The sequence below is a fragment of the Sinohyriopsis cumingii genome, chromosome 1 (assembly GCF_028554795.1).
Source record: "Sinohyriopsis cumingii isolate HCF-2022 chromosome 1, ASM2855479v2, whole genome shotgun sequence".
Classification (NCBI taxonomy): Eukaryota; Metazoa; Mollusca; class Bivalvia; order Unionida; family Unionidae; genus Sinohyriopsis; species Sinohyriopsis cumingii.
The window spans coordinates 89,010,909-89,034,813 of NC_142961.1; the positions used below are offsets into that span (position 1 = coordinate 89,010,909).

The 23,905-nt window shown below is 36.2% G+C and overlaps 1 protein-coding gene and 1 long non-coding RNA gene across 2 annotated transcripts in view; one reads left to right on the forward strand and one right to left on the reverse strand.

Moving 5' to 3' along the window:
• The window catches only part of LOC149807309 (G protein-coupled receptor 54-like), a 60,125-nt gene that overhangs the window by 13,914 nt on the left and 22,306 nt on the right, over window positions 1-23,905 (reverse strand). Inside the window, exons 2-4 of the mRNA XM_089953765.1 lie at window positions 19,639-19,762; window positions 2,953-3,173; window positions 1,999-2,128 (exon numbers count right to left, since the gene is read on the reverse strand). Coding sequence (XP_089809891.1) covers window positions 1,999-2,128; window positions 2,953-3,173; window positions 19,639-19,762 — 475 coding nt within the window. The remainder of the gene's footprint in view (window positions 1-1,998; window positions 2,129-2,952; window positions 3,174-19,638; window positions 19,763-23,905) is intronic.
• LOC149807310 (uncharacterized) lies at window positions 20,797-22,751 on the forward strand. Its single transcript, XR_016422322.1, has 2 exons — window positions 20,797-21,225; window positions 22,259-22,751. It is a non-coding gene; the product is annotated as an uncharacterized LOC149807310 (long non-coding RNA).

Sequence of the window (23,905 nt, forward strand, 5' to 3'; positions counted from 1 at the left end):
TGGCAATATTGTTACATATCTCTGTATTAAATATTAATTTTTAATATAGTTATATTTACCTCATTTGGGTTTATGACATGTATATTTTAATTCTTTAAATTCAGTGTCTGGCTTGTATTATAGTAAGAGTACATGCAAATATGTGTACAAATCTTATTCATAACTGAAGGTCGATTGCCGAGGTCGATTCAACAACTAAATTATTCAAAGTACGCCACTCATAAATTTCAATGGAGGACAAGAAATCTCACTTGATACCAGGGGTGTATTTGTGCTGTAGAGATATCATGTACCCGCTAGGTTTTGATTTAATTAATAATTGGAGAAGGTCAGAAAATGACTTATTTATTGAATTATTTCAAAATCAAAACATTTAAATGTTCGAGAATGAATCTCTTATGTGATTAAAGTTTTGTTGATTTGGTGCACACATAGGGACCATATAAGTGAATTACAAGTTCCTCGTGAGGGTTCTTTATTTATGGCCAGCTTTTGTGTGTGTGTGTGTGTGTGTGTGTGTGTGTGTGTGTGTGTGTGTGTGTGTGTGTTTGTTTGTGTGTGTGTGTGTGTGTGAGAGAGAGAGAGAGAGAGATCGAGATCTTGATTTATTTATAATATTGTTCGTTGGACTAGCAGAGTGAAAAGCATTTATTCTAAGACAGAGAGTACCTGTCGGATAATGTGAAACTATTTAAGGACTTCAACATTTGAATAATTATATCGGATTATGGGAAACATTCAAGAACACACAAAGCTTAAGAAATGAAGAGTTTCATGTGGCTCGATTGTAAATTAGAAGGCTTAGTGGGACTTTTTCATTTCGAAGTGATCGATTCCTAAATTTAGTAAGTTAATAAAATGGTTTGTAATCTGACGTCTGTCTTCCTTTGGTTGTAGTAACCTCCTGTTTGTATCGGTTGACTCAACAGATTTATACAAATTTTGACTAGTGGGAAAAATGTATATCAAATAAACATGGTTGGCTGGGATTATACATTTTAATTTTCTTGTTTTGATCACCAATGTATAATTACTTAATGCATATGCATGGAATGAATGATAAAGTGTGTGAGTTATGTGTATGAGTGTGTGAGTTTTACCCGGATACAGCGAAGGTAGTTTTCTGATATTTTTGAAGAGTTTTAATTGACAGTTTATAATTGAATTATAAGTTATTTCATTTTCCAATACAACTAATTATGATTGCTCCAGCTCGTTCCTCCTGTCTCTCATTGTGTATCACACAATGATAGCTCTAGTTCCAATACGATCGTCATACTTTCCAGCTAAAATTGCGATCCAGTTCACCGAATGGTCTTTTCAGGTCACGTTCTTTGCCTTACCATACGACTTCTCAAGCTCGCCCTAAATTATCTCCAGCTCACCCTACAATCTCTCTAGCTTCTCCTTATTCAGCTCACCCTATGACCTCGCCAGCTCGCCGTACGGTCACACCTGCTCACCCTATGACCTCGCCAGCTAGCCGTACGGTCACACCTGCTCACCCTATGGCCTCGCCAGCTCGCCGTACGGTCACACCTGCTCACCCTATGACCTCGCCAGCTCATCCTACGGTCACACCTGCTCACCCTATGACCTCGCCAGCTAGCCGTACGGTCACACCTGCTCACCCTATGGCCTCGCCAGCTCGCCGTACGGTCACACCTGCTCACCCTATGACCTCGCCAGCTCATCCTACGATCACACCTACTCACCTTATGATCTACCCTGCTCACCTTACAATCTCTCCAGCTCGCCCCAAGATCTCTACTTCAGCTCACCCTATCATCTCTACAGCTAATCTTATGATATGCCCGTTACAACCTACAATCCCTCCAAAGAACCCCACGCTCTCTCCAGCTCACCCTACAAGATCTCTCCCATTCTCCCTACGATCTCTACAGCTCGCTTTTTCCAGTTCAACCTACGATCTCTCTGGCTCACCTTATGATCTCTCAATCCATTTTGCACGATTTGACGTTCCATACTCGCTCATACCTGTTTCCTACTTGCAAGAACTTGAGTCTTGTGATCAGCTAATGCAGTTTTCAGCACTCTTGGAATTGTAACATTGTTGATGGTAGCCGCTGGAAACTCTGCTTTACTAATCAAAACTTCATCATAAATCCTGGAAAAAGAGGTAAACGAATCATGTGTTCTGTTATGTTGGATAGGCAATGATGATTTAGTTTCAACTAAAGAAGGCAATAAAAACAAAAAGAAATAAAATAAATCACCACAAAATTCCCTTCTGTGATATGATCTAAATGTAGTGAGACGACCATACAGCTACTGGTGAAATATTTTACTTTTTAAACATATATCTGATGCATGTATGCTAATAATTGTGACAGAGAAAGTGTTGCAATTTCGTGGGTATTCAATAGATTAAATTGTATATATTCAAAATAATAAAAATATAGCACTTGAATGAAAAACCATACAAAAATCAAATGGCATTAAAGCTTACCTACATTATACAAAAAATCAAAAGCTGTTACATCTTACCTAAAATATATTTAAAAAAAATAAAACGGTGTTCCAATTTATCTGCTGATTTCGGATGGTAGTAAATAGAATCACGCAGTATTAAGACTAGATAGATCTTTTTGATCATTCGTATCAGGCATTATTTATTTTTTGAATTTCGAAATACATTTTTTTAACATTCTTTTTAAACTATATGGATCACATATTTTTCACATTTATCACGGAATGCAAAACGCTTTCAGATCTTGTAAGCCGAATAGGGGCATAAAACTAATATTCGCCGTATAATGAACTAGTTGACACTGATTTATGTACATAAATAAGGGTTCAGAAGCACATGTACAAACGAGTGAATACATTTTTTCAAATAATTTAGTTATTTATTCATCAAACTCCTTTGTAAATAAGATGGATACAAATTAACGATGAATGGGGGGCATTCTATTCCTTAAAAACATTTACCTGTCCAGAGGTATCATTCGGGTCAGGCGTTTGGCACTGACCCACAGGACGTATACCACACGGATATAGCAGAACAGCATTACAGTTGTAGGCAGCAGAAACAAAATAAGGAACTGGTATACAACAAATACAAGTCTAATACTGGTCTCCACGCCGTAATCTGCGCAAAGGGTCAAGGTCACTGAAGATTCGTTGTTGTAGAAAACAGACAATTCTGTCGTCTGAAAAAAGATCAGATTTTCCGACTGGTTAATCTGAGATAAGAGGAGCTTCATGTAGTCTCAAAAGTTATAAGACTGATTAATATACAAATTGGAAATGAAAGTTTTGTTGTGCAGTGAGAAATGTGTTGCTATATATCGTAATCATTACGTGCTTAAACCGGAAACTTGTCTGAGCCCAAAATAAGCAGCGAAAAACTTGCTGTACCTGTAGTATCATCATATTTTGGACATTTAGCGTAAATAGCGTTATGTATTTATCATCAACAACTGCGGTTTGAAAATACACAAGACATTGTGTGAAATTCCACTAGTGTCTGGCCTTTCTTTAGAACTGTTTTAGTATTTCCCACGTCGTCTACGTTACTTTCTACGTTGGAAATTGCACCTACGCTTGGTTAAATTGAATATCGCTGTTTATAAATGTTTTTCAAAGGGTTTATTTGATATATTGGTTCCAGTGCATCATTAAATATTTTCAGCATGTTTTTTCTAGGTTTTCTAATTTCATAGTGTTTGTGTTTGTGATAATATCATTATATGTTTGTTATCTTATAGGTGTTGTCTAATGTTGTAAAGCGTTTAGAGCTTCTAAAGATTAGTCGCCATACAAAGTCCTCATTATTATTATTATTATTATTATTATTATGTGCAATCAATCAATATTTCTGTCCGACTGCAAAGTCGCCCTTTAAGGACTCATTTCTGGCATAGTGAACTACAGCTAATATTAAAGCCATATTCATGTCTCGTGCATTTTTTACGACATCGGATGGTTAGATTCCTGACAGCTACAAGTTGTGGCAAGTGTGCACGTTGCAGCTGTTGTAGACTAATCATCAAACGCTAAGACCGTTTCAAAACATGAGAATGAATATAATATGACAATTGTACATGTTACTGGTAACCTATTTCTTCAAAATAATTGAGTAGAAATTTTAAAACAGTTATGTTACTAGAATGTTGCAGGCAATGCTTCAGATTGAAAAACTGTATAACTTAAAAAGCAGCAAATGTAAGTGAAAGAATCGAGCCAGTAGAACCATTAAAGATAATCTACCACGGTGTATCATTCTTAAGATATAATCTAATCAACATTATAAACCTCCTTTTTGTTCGTGTTAATTAGAAATGTAATGTGATAGTAAGAAAATACATTAAATGTTTGCTCGCTTTTGTACGTGCTTGTGGCATTACGATAATAAAACTGTTATTAGAAATAAGATAAGGTCGGAAATGAGGTGGCATCATCTTTTATTCACGACAAGTAATCCGTTATGTTTCAGAATTCTGAAATCTGTGTAAATACACTGCTTCATTTTAATTCATCAAACCGTTATCACATTTCCTCAGTAATACCACCTCTCATCATCAAACACGCTAGCCGTAGACATATTATTCTCTTACATATAGTAATACTTAAATTACTAGAACACGGGTTTTATACAACGAAAAATGAGAAGCCAGGTGGATGAATAAAGTGCTTCCTTAGGCTGACTTTTCTCGTGCTTTAAGAGGCCACTTTCCTATTTGCTACATCTAAAGCTGCATGAACATTATAACTATCTTTGCACAACCTGATCAGATCATTTCTTACTAGCGAATATATTATGCTAATTAGCTAGGAGAGCAATTTTCAAAACCAAAGTTCATGAAAATTAATAACGACCTAATTTAAAATTATGAAACTCCAGCCAGCAAAAGTAATTATAGTATTGAATAATTCAGCTACATTCACTATATTATCTTCAAGATATAAAGATGGAATGCAGACAGAAAGTACGAAAGTAGATAAAGCAATCTCAGAAAATCAAATTTACTTCAAGATTTCACAGAGAAGCAAATGCAGCAGTGGTTTGATGCATTTTCATTCTCGTGTTTGCGTGGTTGCACTTTCAAACTAATTGTATAACTCAAATTACTAAAAACAAAGTACATATACGGTACATCATCTTGAATGTGATTGCAACCAACACGCAAAGTATCTGACTTGAAATTTGAAATTGGAACACACACACACACACACACCATATATATATATATATATATATATATATATATATATATATATATATATATATATATATATATATATATATATATATATATATTTCTCACGGGAAAAATAAATGCAATGCGGACAGCAATGTGCGAATAAATATTGCTGGATACATGCTCACATTAGGTATGTATTATTTGTTTGCCAAAATAATAATTACTGGCCAGATAGACAACGAACTTGATTTTAGACATGGTCAAATCCAAAATACAATTATATATATATATATATATATATATATATATATATATATATATATATATATATATATATATATATATCATTAAAAAACCTAACATATACAAATTAAATATACACCACAGTCAACCATATTTCGAACGATTCAGACATTCCACGCATGAACTCACACGCGTGGCCGTCAGTGGACCTCTAACCGATACTGACTTGACTGGATCTACAGTGAACAACAGCCTGGAGTTCGATCCAGATGGCCATCATTTTGTCCCTGTCAGGTTTAGACGTCACTTCAACGCGCCGAATCACGATTTAATATCAAGAAATGTGCCTGGATGGCCCCCGAATTGTTTTACTGCGTTTTATACTTGAAATACACTAGCAAATCTTACTGTGTGTAAAACAATCACAACATAAAAACCACAGAATAGGTTTGGTTATATGAGCCATCCGCTGATGCAGCACACGGCGAGATATTGAACGTCAAAGATATCGGACGAAAGAAAATTGGAAGATTTTCTGCAGGTGCCTCGATCAAATTGTACGCGTCTGTGTCGCTAATTACTCATTAGATTCTCCGGTTTAGGAATGAGTACGCAGCGGTGTGTTCTTTTTTTTTAAGCAAACCATTCACATGGCGGAAACTAATAATATTCTTGGAGACATCGTTAGTTACCACGATGGTGAGTAACCAGAGTACACACATCTGAGATTGTCCATGCTCGCGCAGATTACACCAATTTGTTACTGATAACCAATAGAATCTCGAACACCGCCATGAAAGTTGCTACTGATAAGTTTTACATTAATCAGAATCATCTCCACGATAATGAAATTCCAGTACTCAAGTTGATCAAGCGGTGTTGTCTTATTTAGTCACACCACCACGATGAGTTTAAACAAAAGCGCAAAAGGATTGTCAATATTGCATCCAAAACACGTCTTGATCTTCGGTTATCGTACTGAATGGTCAAGTGTAGTACATATCTCGTTTTGTCGCGGGTCGGATACAAGTCACGGTTGTCCAGAGCAGCTTTAGATGTTGCAAACTTGGCCGTAACAAGTGCGTGGACGTTTCAACTCGTGCGAGAGACGCGACAGTCATAGTAAAAAAAATAACGATAATTTCAGCATGAATTTGACCTCATCGTAGATGAATTTCTTGATCCGGAACGCAAAAACACAAACATTGTCGCCAGTGCAACGTCGAAATGTTATTGGATTGTTACGCTGATGGTTCTAGACAGCACACCGTGAATCACATTGATAATCAGCTGAGACACCAACGCGGTGAGGTCACTCTGACGTTACTTGAGTGTAACCGTGGTCGAGGTGTTAGCACCCTTGGCTTTTCTGAGTTTACTAATTAGCACGTATTAATACTCACGCGAGTGCCAGTTGGGTATGCCCCGGTATCACCTTCAATTCTTCAAGGTAAAACAATGCTGGTTTGCTGTCATTGTCAATCCCACTGCAAGATATTGGTGCGTTTCTGCAATGGGTTACTCCAAATGCGACCAGTAGCTCTCTTTGTTCCACCTTCGAGTTCTCCCGACGCACACAACTATCTCACGATTACATTACGGCTAACGCAGAACGAAAGCTTGTCAGAGCACCGGATATATTAACGTACTCTCATGCTTTAACTGCTAATTTTGATTGCCTTCGCGGGATTCAATACGATCGCACGCCTGGCTTCATTGATCATCACGGCTAAAACAAGATGAAGTCTTGCTACCCATTTACGATATCGCATACCCTTGTCGGCAATCAACATTTCCTGCGCATATTGATGTCAAATATTCCATCAGCTAGTATATAGTTAAATCGCTCAACCATAGCTTGATCGTGATGAACGTTGATAGGCCCACGGAGAATATTTACTTTGATGAGCCTCAATCAATGCTGATACTGCTTCGAGAAATTCTCGGCCTCGTAGAACCAGCAGCACCCATGGCCACGTCAGTGGTCCCCGTCCGTCGTTGCGTTTGAAAGCGTCCGCGACCATGGCGGCCGTTTTGGACGCCACAGGCCCGGCTTCTTTGTAGGCTGGTGTTGGCGACATCGACATCGACGATGGCGAACGCGTACTTGTATCTGCGCATACAAGCGACACGTTCACTTACCACACTGTATGATAAAGGCAAATTATCCACCTGATGAACTTCGTTGGGTGTTCTAACGTTAAACAATCCTCGTTGATTTTTTTGGGTGGTGCCGCATTGATCTGCAATATTTCCTGTCCAGATAAAAGAACATGCGACACATCTATGATTGCGAACTCCGTTCGCTAAATTGTAAATCACATCGGTGCCTTTCCATAACCAGTGGGAATGTAACAAAATCGATTCCATTCCAATATCGTTCCATCCACCAATATCTTGCCTTTCATCTCTCTTCTTATCTGCCACTGAACGAGTAGATCGTGTATTTCTGACATCTTTATCATAATTATCTCATAGACCAATCGCACGTCATCGATAAAAATCTGCGGTTAACCCACCAACATGCACCTGAGATCGTGCCAGTAACACGCGGTATTGGTCTGGTTTACGGGTATTTCATCCGCGCGTAGCTTCCTTTATGTGTCCTGTAGAATATAAAGTTGCGTGCAATGACCATATTAATTCTCTCAGGACAAATGTTTTTCTCAGGGATAATTGCCACACTATCAGATGGTGATAGTTTTATCGTCAGAATCGGAAAAGCTGACTTAATTTAATCATGAGATGGCTCAAATGGAACGAACTGTATTTAATTATGTTGTTGTTGTTGTGATTTGGATTTTTAACGTAGCTTTAACAATTTTTCAGTCATATCACTACGATGTCTGCAGTATTTATAGTGGTGTCTAGCACTGGGGCATCATGCCGCAGACATATAGCATGATGACCCACCCAGTCACATTATCCTGACACCAGGCCGACCAGTCATAACACTAACCTGTTAATGCTGAGCGCCAAGCAAGACGGCTTTTAGTACCATTTTTGTAAGTCTTAGGTATGACTAGGACGGGGTTCGAACCCGCGACCTCTCGCGTCCGAGGCATACGCTCTAACCACTAGGCCACCGGAGCGGTCCACAGAAATTAACGCACAATGCAACGTCTGGTAACAAACATAATATTGGCTCGACAATAATGATGTCAGTGAGTACGAACAAGCCGGAATTATAGTGCAGCTATGCGTGTATTAATGTTGGCCAAACATTAGTGCAGAATCGTTCGGGAGTGTACTGGCAAACGACACACCCGTTTTGCGTGGAAAACTAAACCCGATAAAAACACCAAACACACACATACACACACACACACACACACACACACACACACACACACACACACACATTACAATGTAACTGAGGAACGCAAGCACGTGACAGCCACATGCGCGCATATGTTGTCGCGATTTTATTTTTTTCTATGTATGACGAATTGATTAACGTGTTTTCCACGATTGGGTCGTAAATATTCGTGAGTTGCTCAGTCAAATCATCAGTGACACGTTTCATAAACAGGTTTCATCACCTGATGTCAGTAATCCCGTAAGATGTTCTATTTAGCAAGGTAAAATTCATGAATACTTACTTGATAAATTATCGTTTATGTCTATTCTTATTTTTGCACGTACCTCTTCGGGGCCCTGAGTGGCCGAGTGGTCTAAAGCGCTCACCGTTACGGATCACTGTCAGCTCACCTCTGTCTGCGTGGGTTCGAGTGTCGGATTCAGCCAATGTGGGTATGTGAGAAAGCTTGCCAGTAGCTTCTCGTGGGTCGGTGTTTCTTTCCGGTGTTTTGAGCTGTTTGATTAGCCCGTTTCGATATTTTGTCTCAGATTCTTTCACGTTCACCTTATTTAATTATGTGATATTTGTCTATATTTAATTGTTAATTTATTTTCACCAAACTCAGATACACGAAGACACCCTCAACTCACACGAGGGTCCGGATATTATTAATAAGGCACGCAGCGAGAACAAATAACCACTTTGGTTGCAGTTATTAATTTTACCTGTGTGTGTTTCTTTTTTCCCGCGTGGTGACGTCTCGCGTGCTAGTAAATATCCGTGCAAACCACAGCTGGAAACTCACAGATGTGCCCAAGTACGCGTGTTTGAAATTTGTTAATATACCGCACCAATGACTACTATGGAGGGGCATTACCGCCATAATTATATGCATGCATTTTCTGATCTTCCTTGATGCATTATTGTACATGGCTGCTTGCAAGTGCTACTTTCATAATTCTATCAATATATATTGTATTCTTCATTGATGCAGATTGTACGTGGCAGTTTGCAAGTGCTACTTTCTTTCTGCGTTATTGTCAATGGCTGCTTGCAAGTGATACATTCATAATTCTAGTCATGAATGTTCTATTCTTCATTGATGCAAGCTGTAAATGGCTGCTTGAAAGTGCCCAGATCTCCTTTCATTCTGCGTCCTTGTATCTTGCAATTTGCCAACTGCTGAATGTAATTTGTCGCATGGCAAATGTTATGTTAATTTTTACAAGTTTTAACATTCCATTTATAAACTTGCTATATCACAAGTTACACAAATTGCACTTTCCGAAATCATGACTATAATGTAGCATCAAGCACATTGCAAGTTAGAATCAAGGAAGTTAGCATAAAATAATGCCTCATTATGAAAAAAGATGGCGCTGTGATACGTCAATTTCTTACAAAACGACTACTCCCCTGACCCTAGCAACAAGAGGTTATACCACTTTACGGCATGTTTGGGCGTCTTATTAATATCATTCGAATTAAATTACAGCAGCTGATGTCTCAGAGTATTAACATTCGGAAGAGAGGTGGCCTGCAGGTAGCACAAAACAAATTAAATGTATCAAATTGTACACAGTTAGGTGTATTTACACAACGTTATATCCGCTAACCCTTCCCAGCCCATTCTGTTTGAACATTTTGTCTGTTTAATTTACCGCTTTCGCACGGTGGCAGAATAGGGTAGCCGCTTACAAGCAAGATTTAAGGCCCCATTTTGTTTATATATTCTCATTCACAATGTTACCAGTTTAGAGCATATTTATTATTTTAGAGTACAGTGCAAATTCTGCTTTTTGTAGCAGTAAAGGCCTCATAAGATTTGAGCAAAGCGCAGATAATTGCACTTACAGACCATACTTTCATTTCTTTATTCACGAGAGAGAGAGGGAGAGAGAGAGAGAGAGTACAACCCTATGTAATTAAATTTTACTGTTAATATATGTATGGCACGGTTGATTATGCAATAGCCAGCAAGTATTGTCACTAGTTGTCTGTGACAAGTATGTCATATCTCCAATTTCATTTTAAGTCTCTAATTACAATACAACAGCAAGAGGCAAATGGCTTGAAACAAGGGCATCACATACAAAGCATATATGCTACAGAAATATGAACTTATTTCATTATAAGAGAAAATAAATTCTAAGAGTATGAAATATATTTTCTATATGGAAACATAATAAACACTTCCATACAATTATGAGATGCTTTATTTCGACAGATATCAAACTGGAAACTACATTTTTTTTATCATTTAAAACCGTATTCATCCATATATGAAGCGATATTTAGAGTACAGATAAGATCACTGATTGTATGGTACCTCACTGATAAAACATCAGACTCCTTTGGTAGCAATTATAAAAATATAATATATTGAATATAAATAACATTGCTACCAGTAACCAGCTCAATTTGTTTGTATTATTGCTGTAATACAGTACTAAAAGTGCTTGATACATTTAGATATGTAATTAATTTAGTAATTAAAAAGATTAATAATTATTTTTACCTGTATCTTCTACAGATGTGATTGTTTTCTGTTAGAAGAATAAAACACCCCCCCCCACGTAATTTTCTAAAGAACTTGTACAGCTTTTAAAGCTAGTCACAGCTCAGAATGTTGTGGCATCCCCCCCACCCCACCACATAAACATCTTCATTTGTCTGAGATTTTCTCATTATTTTATCCTGTTTAAAATATAAGTTAATATTGTTATGACACAAAAACATATCAGCACAATACAACTATGCAATAAAGCAAAATAAATAAATAAAAACAATATACAGTCCTATGTTTAACTTTTCATAGGAAATATAAGAGAATATTTCAAAATTTAAACCGGCAGTCATAAAATCAATATTGTTAGATGAATTAATCTGAAACAAATATTATCATGCAGGTAGGCTATTATAAGGAACAAATACCTGGACTGTCTTGTTACATTGTTCTTACAGATTTATTTGCCAATCCCTTTTGTTTTTCACTTTCACATGAATACAACATGAATGAAGACAAGCTTTTCACACAGTCTGGCTTTTGGATTGGACACACACTAATCATTGCAAATTCTAAGGAATTAAAACTGCAAATTCTGGATTGGTCAAGACACATTACCTTTTGTGTACCACGTACATTTATAAATTATGACCCAAGAAGAGTCAGGTTATATTCCCTAATGTCTCTTTTGAGAATCAATCCCCAAAAACATCCCATTACTGGATCTGTATTCAATATATATACTGTACAAAAATGCTCACTTTTTGATGGATTTATTTTGTGGGCAATAAAAACGAGTCGTTTGCACTTGCTATTAGCAAAGAACATGAATAGGAATATCTTTTATTAGCTAATTTGTTATTTCTCATACTTTGATTTTCACAAAACTATTATATTTATGAACCTGAGATGAAATTGTAAATTTGGCCACTTATCAATAATGTATGTGCCTTGGAACACTGGATAAGGTATATTCCATAATTTAAATGTCTTCATCACTCAGCAAAGAGAGAGAGAGAGAGAGAGAGAGAGAGAGAGAGAGAGAGAGAGAAGTAAGTTTCTTCACAGAATAATATAAACCCCTAGCCAATTTCTGACTGCAGTTGTAAGATATCTGAGCAGAAAGTAACAGCTACTTTATAAGCATGCAAGTCATTTTAATGTGAGTTATAGGCCCCCAAGTACTATTCATAAGAGAAGACACAAGACTGGGTTACAGAAATTAAAGCCACACAAGTACCAGTTTGTTACTTTGTGAAAAATGGGATCATTATGAGAAAATGGAGACATCTGATGTTCCTGTTGGTGATGAGTGGTCAGTGAGCAATCAAATTGTTGTTCATAAGTTATATCGACAGGAAATGCATAGTCCAGCCCATACAACTCATTAAGCTGGTCATTTTGGTATCAATAGGACTTATTACAATCATTTTTATTTGCTGAAAATTAAAAGTGATGTTTATAATTACCATAGATCTTGTCACACGTGTCAAATGGTAGGAAATCCCAACTTTAAGATATCTAAGACACATCTGCAACCGTAATCCTGCATTGGACCATTTGACAAGCCATTTAACAGAAAAATGTTGACCATAATGTGTGCGTCATCAAAATTTCCATAGTCTATTCCTTTGAATATTAAAGCAAAAACTGTTCTATAAATTTAGGCAATGTTTTTAACACTTGTTTGCATCCCCAAATCTGTCCAGCAAATTTTATGTTTGATTATTTCCAACAACTTATGCATGAATTAGACATCCAACAGTTTAATTTTTCTATTTGTCACCCTGAAAGTAATGGGGCTAGCTCAAGACTGTCTGAAAACGCTCTCACCTACCCAGGATAGATGTATACCATTATATTGAATCAAACCTTAAAAAGGACAGTGGTCAGAAAAATCCTGCATTGTATAATTATCGAGTAAGATCAGGAGAGTCCCCCCCCATTGGTATTTATCACCAAATGAAAGACCCCATGACAACCCTAAAACAACAAAAGACTGCCCCTAAACATCCTCAACTACCCATGATACATGTAGACAATTAAATAGAATAAAACCAAATAAAAAGATAGTGATCTGTAAAATTCTACTCTGTATAATTATCGAGTAAGATCAGTAGAGTTTATTCTTTTGTTGATACTTGCTGACGACTGTCCCAAAACACACTCATCAACCCAGGATACATGTATACAATTACAATGACTTAATGAAATATGCAGTTTTAGTGCATTCTCTCTCTCTCTCTCTCTCTTTCTTTCTTTCTCTTTTTTTTGGTCATATATACTTCACTAAACTACTTTCATATTGCAAAGACCAGCACAATTAACAAGTCAGAATCATGCGTCACTACATTCATACTTCAAAAATTCTTTAGAGCTTTTTTTAATTTATAAATCCTTAATGTGACAAAGAGCAGCTGTATAATTAGATCCTAAGGTGCTATCTTTATAGTTTTTAAAATTCTTGAACCAAATTATTAATTTTAATTGGCTTGATGATGGTCAGAATTACAATAAATAAAAGTTAAATCTCCTGTAACATCTTTTATCTCTGATTATTTCCACTTTTAGAGACAAAAGTTGAAAAGGATGCCAACCAGTTTTAAAACTGAGTTTGGGGGGTTTGTTTTATAAATACATTCAAATGTTCAGGTTCTGTACATTAACAATGCAAATTAAGTATTGGAAAACAATCGTACACTAAATCTAATATTTCTAATCGCAAGTAAGCATTTTTATCATGATACGAACATGATTTTCCACTGTTGGATTATTTCGGTTTTTGCGGCAAAATATGTTCAAAAATGAAGAAGGTGTTAAGAATAAGAACACCTTTAAGGAATGCTTAATTTTTTAATGTCATTTTACCTATAAACTTTTTTTTATGTGCTATTGATGCTGCTCTGAAATATTGTATTTTCGCGAGAGTTTATGTACAAGAGTATCACAGGAAAAGATAGACGTCACAATGGGTGACGTACAATGCAATCCTTACAACCAGGATTCGTCTGATGAAAGCTCGTTAAGAAGAGTACGAGAGAATATATCATTGTCATTTCTGATCCTTACTAAAATAACTACTGTTTCCAATTTAATGAGAGATATCACTAAGAAGTCGATTTCTTAAACGGGGAAGGTAAATGCTTAAATGCATCAAAACTAGGGTTCAAAAAGATGGACCACCCTGCTGTACTGTATGCGTTTTTGTTTTCGTAAGGTTCTATAAATCACTTAGATCTTCGAGAAAACATATGGTGTTAGAGACGATTAAAACTTTGTTGCTAATGTACACCTTAAACAAGGGACTAAAAGAGTTATTAACACAAAATGAATGTCGTAAAGCTCCGTGGGGAGCATTCATTATTTTTGGTAAACGAAAAACTTTAGAAATTTAGCGCGCCGTCTGTTGTCATAATGCCATGCTAATCTCTAGTATGCCATTATGAAAACAGATGGCGACACGTGTTGGACAAGAAAGACGATACTTATAAAACTTAGTATTTACATTGTTGCAAGGCCAAATCTGTATGAAAACAGCAGTTGGAATGATGTAATTGTAAAGTTTATAAACAGATTATACAAAACTTGTAATAACGGACATACTGTTTGTCGTACGACAAACTGCAGAATCAATGAAGTAGTTGGCAAATAGCAATATACAATGACACAAGGAAAGTAGATCGAAAAACTTGCAAGCAACCATTTACAGCTTGGCCCAATGAAAGATAAAAAAAATCATGACTAGAATTATGAATGTAGCACTTGCAAGCAGTCATTTACAATAATGAAGAAGGGAGTAGCACTTGCAAACTGCAACGTCCAATTTGCATCAATGAAAATACAATATGCAGTGAGAGAAATATGAAAGTAGCACTTGCAAGCAGCCATTTACAATAATGCATCAAGGATGATTAGAAAATACACGCATATAATTATGGCGGTAATCCTCCTCCATAGACTACACATAACAACGCATGTGGGTCAATCCCTGTTGGGCGTCCGCATCAGGCCCGCTCACCATACCCACAAATAAAATTTGTAAGTGATTTACAATATTGTGCAAATATCTCTCTTACAATCCTGCAACAAGATGGAAATACAATTTCAACAAGTCAAAAAGTTCCTTTAAAAACTTATAAAATATAGGACGTAAACTTAACGTGTCTACAAATGTATATGAGATAACAAACACATTTCAAGTCCGGCCAGGGACACCAAACTGGGAAATATTATTTATGCTGATATCTTAATCGTGTCTGATAACGGTATTTGTTTTGTTGTGTGTAAAGGATTAGTCCCACAGTTAGTAACATCTCAGATCATACCGTAAAACGTAAGCATGTACGAAGTGGTTAAATCATTTTCAGTATCATTAAAATTATATTACCATAAATTATTAAGCAACAGAAATGTTTTTGAAATCACAGAAGAGAACTTGGCAACAATAACATAAATCTCAAGGCTGGAGTAAGGTTTCAATTAAGCAAATGACTAAAACTTATGTTTAAAGAAAAGAGATGACAATTATTACGAACATTACAGCTATGGGTATGACAGCAGCTTGTCCTGATTTAACCATTTAAATTGTTGTTGTTTTTTGTTGTAGGGTTTGACGCTATTTATTCAGCACAATATAGGCTATACAAACCATTTCAAACGTAACAAACTTTGCAATCAGATTCTGGAGCAAGCCCAGGATGATCTAGTGGAGCAGGAGGTAAACGTAAAACAGAATCGTTCCCAAAGTCAAACAAAGAATAAACAATATTGCCATTTATTTGTCTGAGCTATCCAAAAGGCATAGCAGCATTACCAAGAATCACATAACGAATTTTACTTAAAATAACCATGTAGTTTTACTTTGATAGCATTAGTTGCTCCGTTATTTGGAGGTATTATCAAAGATGTTAAAACATATTTCAGAAGGACCAGAATCCAATTTACTTTGACTTATAAAAGTAAGTAAAACCTAATCCAGCAACCATGATGTCAAGCATAACTGTATCTTTGTTTAGTTTTTTATTTTCTTTTATAACGTTTTAATCTACTTTTCCCGTTACAAGACTTTCACAATCTTTGTCGCTTTGATAGAAAGAGTTTATACCTGTTGAGAGAAGTCTCATATACTTATTATCAACTGGTAAAATTCCATTTTTACGATTTACGATTGCATTTATTCCTGGTTTAATACAAGGTGATGACTTATAAATATGTTCGTCTACCCTACAATTCTACATGTTTTCAACACCATATCGCTATCTAATATAAGAATTTCATCACTGCCAATATTATATATTAAGTCTATTGAAGAATTCAAAAGACACAAGACCACCTGCTCTCTCTGTCTGTTAGTCCTTGAATATTGTTATCACTAAGATGTCACTTCTGGGATAGGATTCGTTGCTTTCTTATGGAGAATTAATTGAGGGTTGTCTCTGTAATCGATTTATTTCGTCAAATCAGCCCTGTAATCGATTACTTTCGTCAAATCAGCCAGGATGCTGCTCATATTAATTATTTACTACACTAATTCATCACTGAGAATTTTGTTGGTGTTCTGTTGATTATGATCTTATATCTTCGTATATTTTCCAGTATTTTTTTTTCTATCTACCAAACCTTTTTAATGTACCATACCGCTGTGTACAATTACCAGTATTCCAAAAGACACTTCTAGTACTGTACATTATGTCCTAAATTCGAATGTAATAAATTACATATATATACATATGACACAGATGGAAGCTGGCTTTCCATCCTGGGGTCCATATGGTGACCAAAAGGAAAATATGCAAATATCAGCCTGCATAATTATGACATAAAAATGCAATTAAATTCTGGTTAATAGAAACAAGTATAGGAATCTCTGGTATGAATGAAAAGGGATTTACCGGGCTGATCAATTGTATTGTCACCTTCCTCGGAAATCCCATGGACAATAACTATTCAGGTTTTACATGTAGTACATCTCTAGACAGAACGAGAATAAAGATCCCGAAAGCTAAAGGACGTTCCATCTTGTCCAGGCCTTTCTTGTTAAACCCCATATTATTTTATCAAACACTGTTGATAACAAATAAAATGCTATGAAACGTACAGGATAACAATCCATATTTGCCAATATTCCCTACAGAACCCTTTGCATTTTATCTGAAGAGAAAGCATAGGAGCGGTAAAACTTATTGCAAAATCTTGTTCTTTATGAAAACTAGTTAGCACAGACACGAATATTGGAAGATGGATCTAGTATGGTCTTCTCAGAGGGAATTCAATTAAGCTGAATGTCAGTAGCTTGCTGTAAACCAAAAACAGACCGATATAGCGATTGTCTAGTTAATTGCTTATGTCATTTCTTTTAATTTTGAACTTTATATGCCTCAGAAAGAGCGGGGGAAATAAAAACGTACTATGTGTAAATTGGGGGAAAACGTACTCTGTGTATATGGGGGAAACATAGCACATCATGCCTTTCACGTCGTAATATCTAATCCATAGGTTCCCAAAGCGGACGGTACCGCTCCCTGGGGGATTACCGAGGGGGGCGCCAATGCTGAATAATGTTTTCATGGGGTATGATAGTGACACTGAGGATAACCAAGGGGGCGATGGCCCGAAAAATTTGGGAATCACTGATCTAATCTAATTTGAATAGGTATTGTATGCAATTAAAAGAGAATGTGTTTCATGAAATCATTGTCTGGCTCAATCAGTGAGTTCAAAAATTTCATAGAGATGAGAGAATAAACAGAATCCTCATCTCTGTAATGCTCTCTCTCTCTCTCTCGTTAATAAAAAAAAAGAGAAAGCATGGCCTCGAAGTGAAATTATCTGCAATTTGTTCATTCCTTATAAGGTCTTCACTGATGCAAAAAGCAGATTTTGCACTGCACTCTAAAAAAAATAAAACATGCTCTAAATTGATAACACAGTGAAGGAGAATACATAAACAAATTAGGACCTTAAACCTTGCTTGTAAGCGACTACTCTATTATGCCACCGTGCGGCAGCGGTAAATTACACCCACAAAATGTCCAAATAAAAATGGGGTGGGAAGGGTTAGCGAAAATATAACATTGTGTAAGTACATCTAATTGTATACAATTTGATACATTTAATTTGTTTTGTGTTTCTTGAAAGCCACCTCTCTTTGGAATGTTAATACTCTGAGAAAACAGCTGACTGTAATGCGGTAATATAATTCGAATGATATTTTAAATAAGACGTCCCTAAGATGCCGTTAAGTGGTATAACCTCTTGTTGATTGGGTCAGGGGAGTAGTCGTATTGTAAGAAATTGATGTGTAATAGCGCCATCTGTTGTCATAATGAGGCATTATTTTATTCTAACTGCCTTGATGCTAATTTGCAACGTGCTTGATGCTACATTATATTCATGATTTTAGTAGGTGCAGACTTTGTAACTAGTGACATAGCAAGTTTATGAATAGAATTTTAAAACTTGTAATAACTGATATATCATATGCCATACGACAAGCTACAGAATCAGTTCAATAGTTGGAAATTGCAAGATACAGTTACGCAGAAGGAACCAGAGGCGTAGCTATGATAATTTTGCGCCCGGGGACGAACTATAAAATTGGCGCCCCAGCCCCCTCCCCGTTTAATCACATTTTTGAATATTACCCTTGTTTACTTATTATAATGTAACGTTGTAAGCCTCATTTTGGCGCCCCTGTACCTTGGCGCCCGGGGACATATGTACCCCCCTGCCCACCCCCCACCCCCAGCTACGCCTCTGGAAGGAACGTAGATCGAAGCACATGCAAGCAGCCATTTACAGCTTGCATCAATGAAGAATAGAAAATTCATGACTAGAATTATGAATGTAGCACTTGCAAGCAGCCATTGGCAATAATGCAGAAGGAAAGTATCACTTGCAAATTGCCACGTACAATTTGCATCAATGAAGAATACAATATAGTCGGATAGAATTATGAATGTAGTACTTGCAAGTAACCATTTACAATAATGCTTCAAGGAAGATTAGAAAATACATACATAAAATTATGGCGGTAATCCCCATCCATAGAAATCTAATGGATTTGTTTTTATTTGCTTGATATTTTTTGCATAATTTTGTCATCTCTAACCACATAATTCAGTACTGTGTACCTTATGAATCACCAGATGGCGATACTGAGTGGGACAAGTCAAATGAAGATCTTCTGTAATGTTATTATCAGAATACTTCTGATACGTCTCCATCATTAATCAGTCATTAACATCAGATGCATTGGCCTTCAGAATCCGTCTCTAACAGTAAACATTCCAATGTTTGAAATTTTAAAAGAAGACACATCACGTCCATAACAACCAAGACTTACTGGTTTCTTTATTAATATTGTTTTATACATTTTCTATTTATCTTTGATTTAAAACCAGGTTTAAATCCATATTTACCATGACGCAGAATGTGGGCGAGGACAAAACAGCTGCTAGAATCCAGATGGATGGTATGAGTTTCTTCAGATTTCCTATTGTGCACATGTAGCGGGATCTCAGAGGATGGACAATTGCAACGTATCTGAAAGTAGATCATTTATTACGTGTAATCTGTTCTTGGAATGCTACTGCCCTCATTATATGCTGTTTAATTTACAGCGAATAATTAGCAATGCCTCTTTTGCCTATTTTGTTCAAAAACTGAATTTCTGGTATATAAATGTTAGACGTCCACCACTTATTTATGAAATGACAAGGAACATATAGGATTTCCCTTTGAAAATGTTGTTGTGCTGCGTATTACGGACAGAGATGTTTTATAATTGATATAAACAATATGGATGTATTGTAGAAGTATATTCTCGTTCGTTATCATTGACGTATGATCAAACCAGCTATTAAACTATGATTTGTAAAAGCCATCTTATCCGCGAATGATAAAATCGTATCCTCGAAATATCATAAATCGTTGCATTTATTTTCAAAGTCTAGAAACAATGTCATTAGCTGGTAAGAACAGTGGAATACATTATATGTGTAACTCGACAGGCCTGTACATTCCAACATAAAATGTCACTTAATTAATACTGTTCGTCTTTCGAGGGGAAAACGATTAATGATAAAGTAAACAGCCTATTTATTGACCTTTTAAAGTAAAAAACATAGAGTTTGAAACATTTTCGCACAAGCTAGCCACCCTAGTCACGGTCCCACCCTCATACCAAGGAATATAAGGTAAAAAGATTTGAGCACATCACAGTGCTTTGTTTCCACTCTCAGCTAGTGAAATGTTGTGCGATTTTTGATACACCAAATTTTATACGCGCCTGATAAATAAAATCTCTCTATGGCAAATGTCTGTAAGCAGCTGAGGTGGCAGGGTCCAGTTTCGTAAATTGGCCCCTTGCAAATTTCTTAACTTAAGGCTATGGTGTGACTTTTTCAGGTATTATTGTTTATTATTCAAAGATATGGATATGTTTGTTAACTATGTGTTTCTGGCTTGTGTTGTTCTTGAAATTTATGTCAGACATGTACACCTTTCATAGTTACTCTGCAGTATGTTGATCGTGAAATATCAATAGTCGGCTAGGAAGAAGAGCTATAATCCCATAGGTGGCAGGGTCCAGTTTCGTAATTTGGCCCCTGGCAAATTTCTTAACTTAAGGCTATGGTGTGACTTTTTCAGCTACTATTGTTTACTATTTATAGATATGGATATATTTGTGAACTAGGTGTTTTGGGCTTGTGTTGTTCTTGAAATTGATGTCAGTCATGTACACCTTCCATAGTTGCTCTGCAGTATGTTGATAGTGAAATACCAATAGTTGGCTAGGAAGAAGAGCTAGCCTCCCATAGCAGTAGACACGTGGGTTCAAGGCAAGCCGAGTATCTCAAAAACGGCTTGGATGACAACTATTCTGAATTGCATCAAACTATTTAGTAGACAATGTTTTTCAAAAGTTTCATCCAGGGAAAGGGCTTGCGTTTGCATTGTGAGTACTACATGCTGTCAAAAATGGCATTTGGATGTGAAAAATGCAGGTATAAAATAGGGGTTGGGGTGCATAAACCTCTTCTGCTATGAACTGCCATTGACTTCTCTGGTCAAGTGAATACTATTCTTATGCTCTGTTTTAATATAGGTATCTAAAAATATGGACCTTTTTGACCTCACTTGTGTATTTGATTTTTTATGATTTTTTGTACTAGGTCACTGATTGCGGCATTAAATTTGTACATAAAAACTGGACCCTGCCCCCTTAAGGAAAATTGATCATTTTTTGATGGTGCAGTCAGCCACATCTATTACACTTTTCTGTTTCTTTGTGTATATTTAAATAATTTTTATGCATTAGCTTTATTATATCTCCTTCCTTTTTCCATATATTACATAGTGTTGTATGTGATGCTCTTTGGAGAGGGAGGTAACTGTGTTTTGTACCTCCATGTGAGAACTGTTTACATCATGACAAAGTAGCATATTTTGGATATAACTTACTAAATATGAGAACAAAATGGTAACCATAATGTATTGTCTTGCACTTTCTGTAGCTGTCAAGGTTTTGCACCTCTATTTTTATGAATACTATTCACATTTCAATACAGACACGCCTAAACAATTGCATAGCATGTCAACATGTATTCTTTAAAGTAATTTAACTCCACAGGAGCAGATAGAATTCAGAGGAATCATACATAAACACACTGTTGTGAATATTGAATGTCACCAGTGGAACAGTCTTAGAAATAATGATGCATATGGCATATTACTTGGTATATTTTGGTGAGAAGAATGAAAGTTTTAGCACACCGACATAGTTTATACCTTCATGACCCCACTCTGAAGTTGACATAAGAGATTCATATCTCACACTTGGGTGATAGTAGAAAATGTTTCAGTGTTATGTATATATCTTGAAATTTCTAGGTTCAGTTAACAAAGGGGGAAAAGCTTAAAATTAAGTGGCAGCTTCATGCATTTGACAATGCACATACAGTTTCTCCTCTGAAAGTCTTATGTTTTCACTGAATGTTAAAAGTACATCAGTATCACTTGTTTCTTTTCTTTTTGCAGGTGTCAGTTTGCATAGTAAGAGATTAGGATTAATCGGTTAGTCATACTGAAAGAAACAATAGCTTCAATCTCATCCAGATAGTCATTCTGATCTAAGTGCACAAGAGAGTGACTTTGACGGACAGACTTAGCTTCTGCAGGAGTTGTTTTATGGTATGTGCTTATCAAAAGCCAAGCCGGTGATATGCTTTTTACCTTGAACTGGATTTTCCACTATAAATATTTGTTCTATACCTTATCTTATTATTTACTATGATTTTGTAAACTCCAGAAAACATTAAAGTCAGTTGTAAGTAAATTGGTGTCTGAGAAGAAATTTCTCTGTTAAACTGTATTGAGTAATTTGTATATGTATGGTCAATTTCATTGGCTATGTATCAATGAATTTATTTGATATGTCACTCCTTGTAAGTTTTAGGGTCCTACACATCAGTATATCAATATTCCAGCATTGTCTAATGTTAATTGATTAAACTTTGACTTTTCCAGACTAGCTAGACTTGTGTTGCGATTACCCCCCCCCCCCAATATACACTGACACAACACTGATGTTGCTATTAGCATCTCCAGAATGATAATGAAAAGTTAGGAACCACTTCTTTTATATCAGTCTAAGAGTACTTCTAAAGCACATGATTTACTTAAATGTGTGATTTCTTTAAGTTTGCTAGAAGAGTTTAGAGAAACTTTTCACTTCTGTCACTGACACCTAACATAGCATTTATGTTATTCCCTCCTAAAATGTATAACTTCCAGATCTCTTCTTGACATTCATGAAACATTGTAAAGGAATTTTGATTTTGTACTGATGCTATGGTGGTAAACAAAGACCAAGAGCATTGTAGGTTGCAAACAATTTGAAATCTTTCAAGAAATGCAGTCAGTCATAATTCACAATGTAAATAATGCAGTGCTTTTTGCCGCAAAGAGGTAACTTTTTTAAAAGCATAATACCATTTTTAGTTTTGTGCACAAGAAGTTTTCCTTTATACCAATGTACTAGATAATGTCTAAATATGTGATATGTACACAACTTTTGACATAAACCATTTTGAGCCAAATCCTTAAGGTGGCAGGGTCCAGTTTCGTAATTTGGCCCCTGGCAAATTTCTTAACTTAAGGCTATGGTGTGACTTTTTCAGCTACTATTGTTTACTATTTATAGATATGGATATATTTGTGAACTAGGTGTTTTGGGCTTGTGTTGTTCTTGAAATTGATGTCAGTCATGTACACCTTCCATAGTTGCTCTGCAGTATGTTGATAGTGAAATACCAATAGTTGGCTAGGAAGAAGAGCTAGCCTCCCATAGCAGTAGACACGTGGGTTCAAGGCAAGCCGAGTATCTCAAAAACGGCTTGGATGACAACTATTCTGAATTGCATCAAACTATTTAGTAGACAATGTTTTTCAAAAGTTTCATCCAGGGAAAGGGCTTGCGTTTGCATTGTGAGTACTACATGCTGTCAAAAATGGCATTTGGATGTGAAAAATGCAGGTATAAAATAGGGGTTGGGGTGCATAAACCTCTTCTGCTATGAACTGCCATTGACTTCTCTGGTCAAGTGAATACTATTCTTATGCTCTGTTTTAATATAGGTATCTAAAAATATGGACCTTTTTGACCTCACTTGTGTATTTGATTTT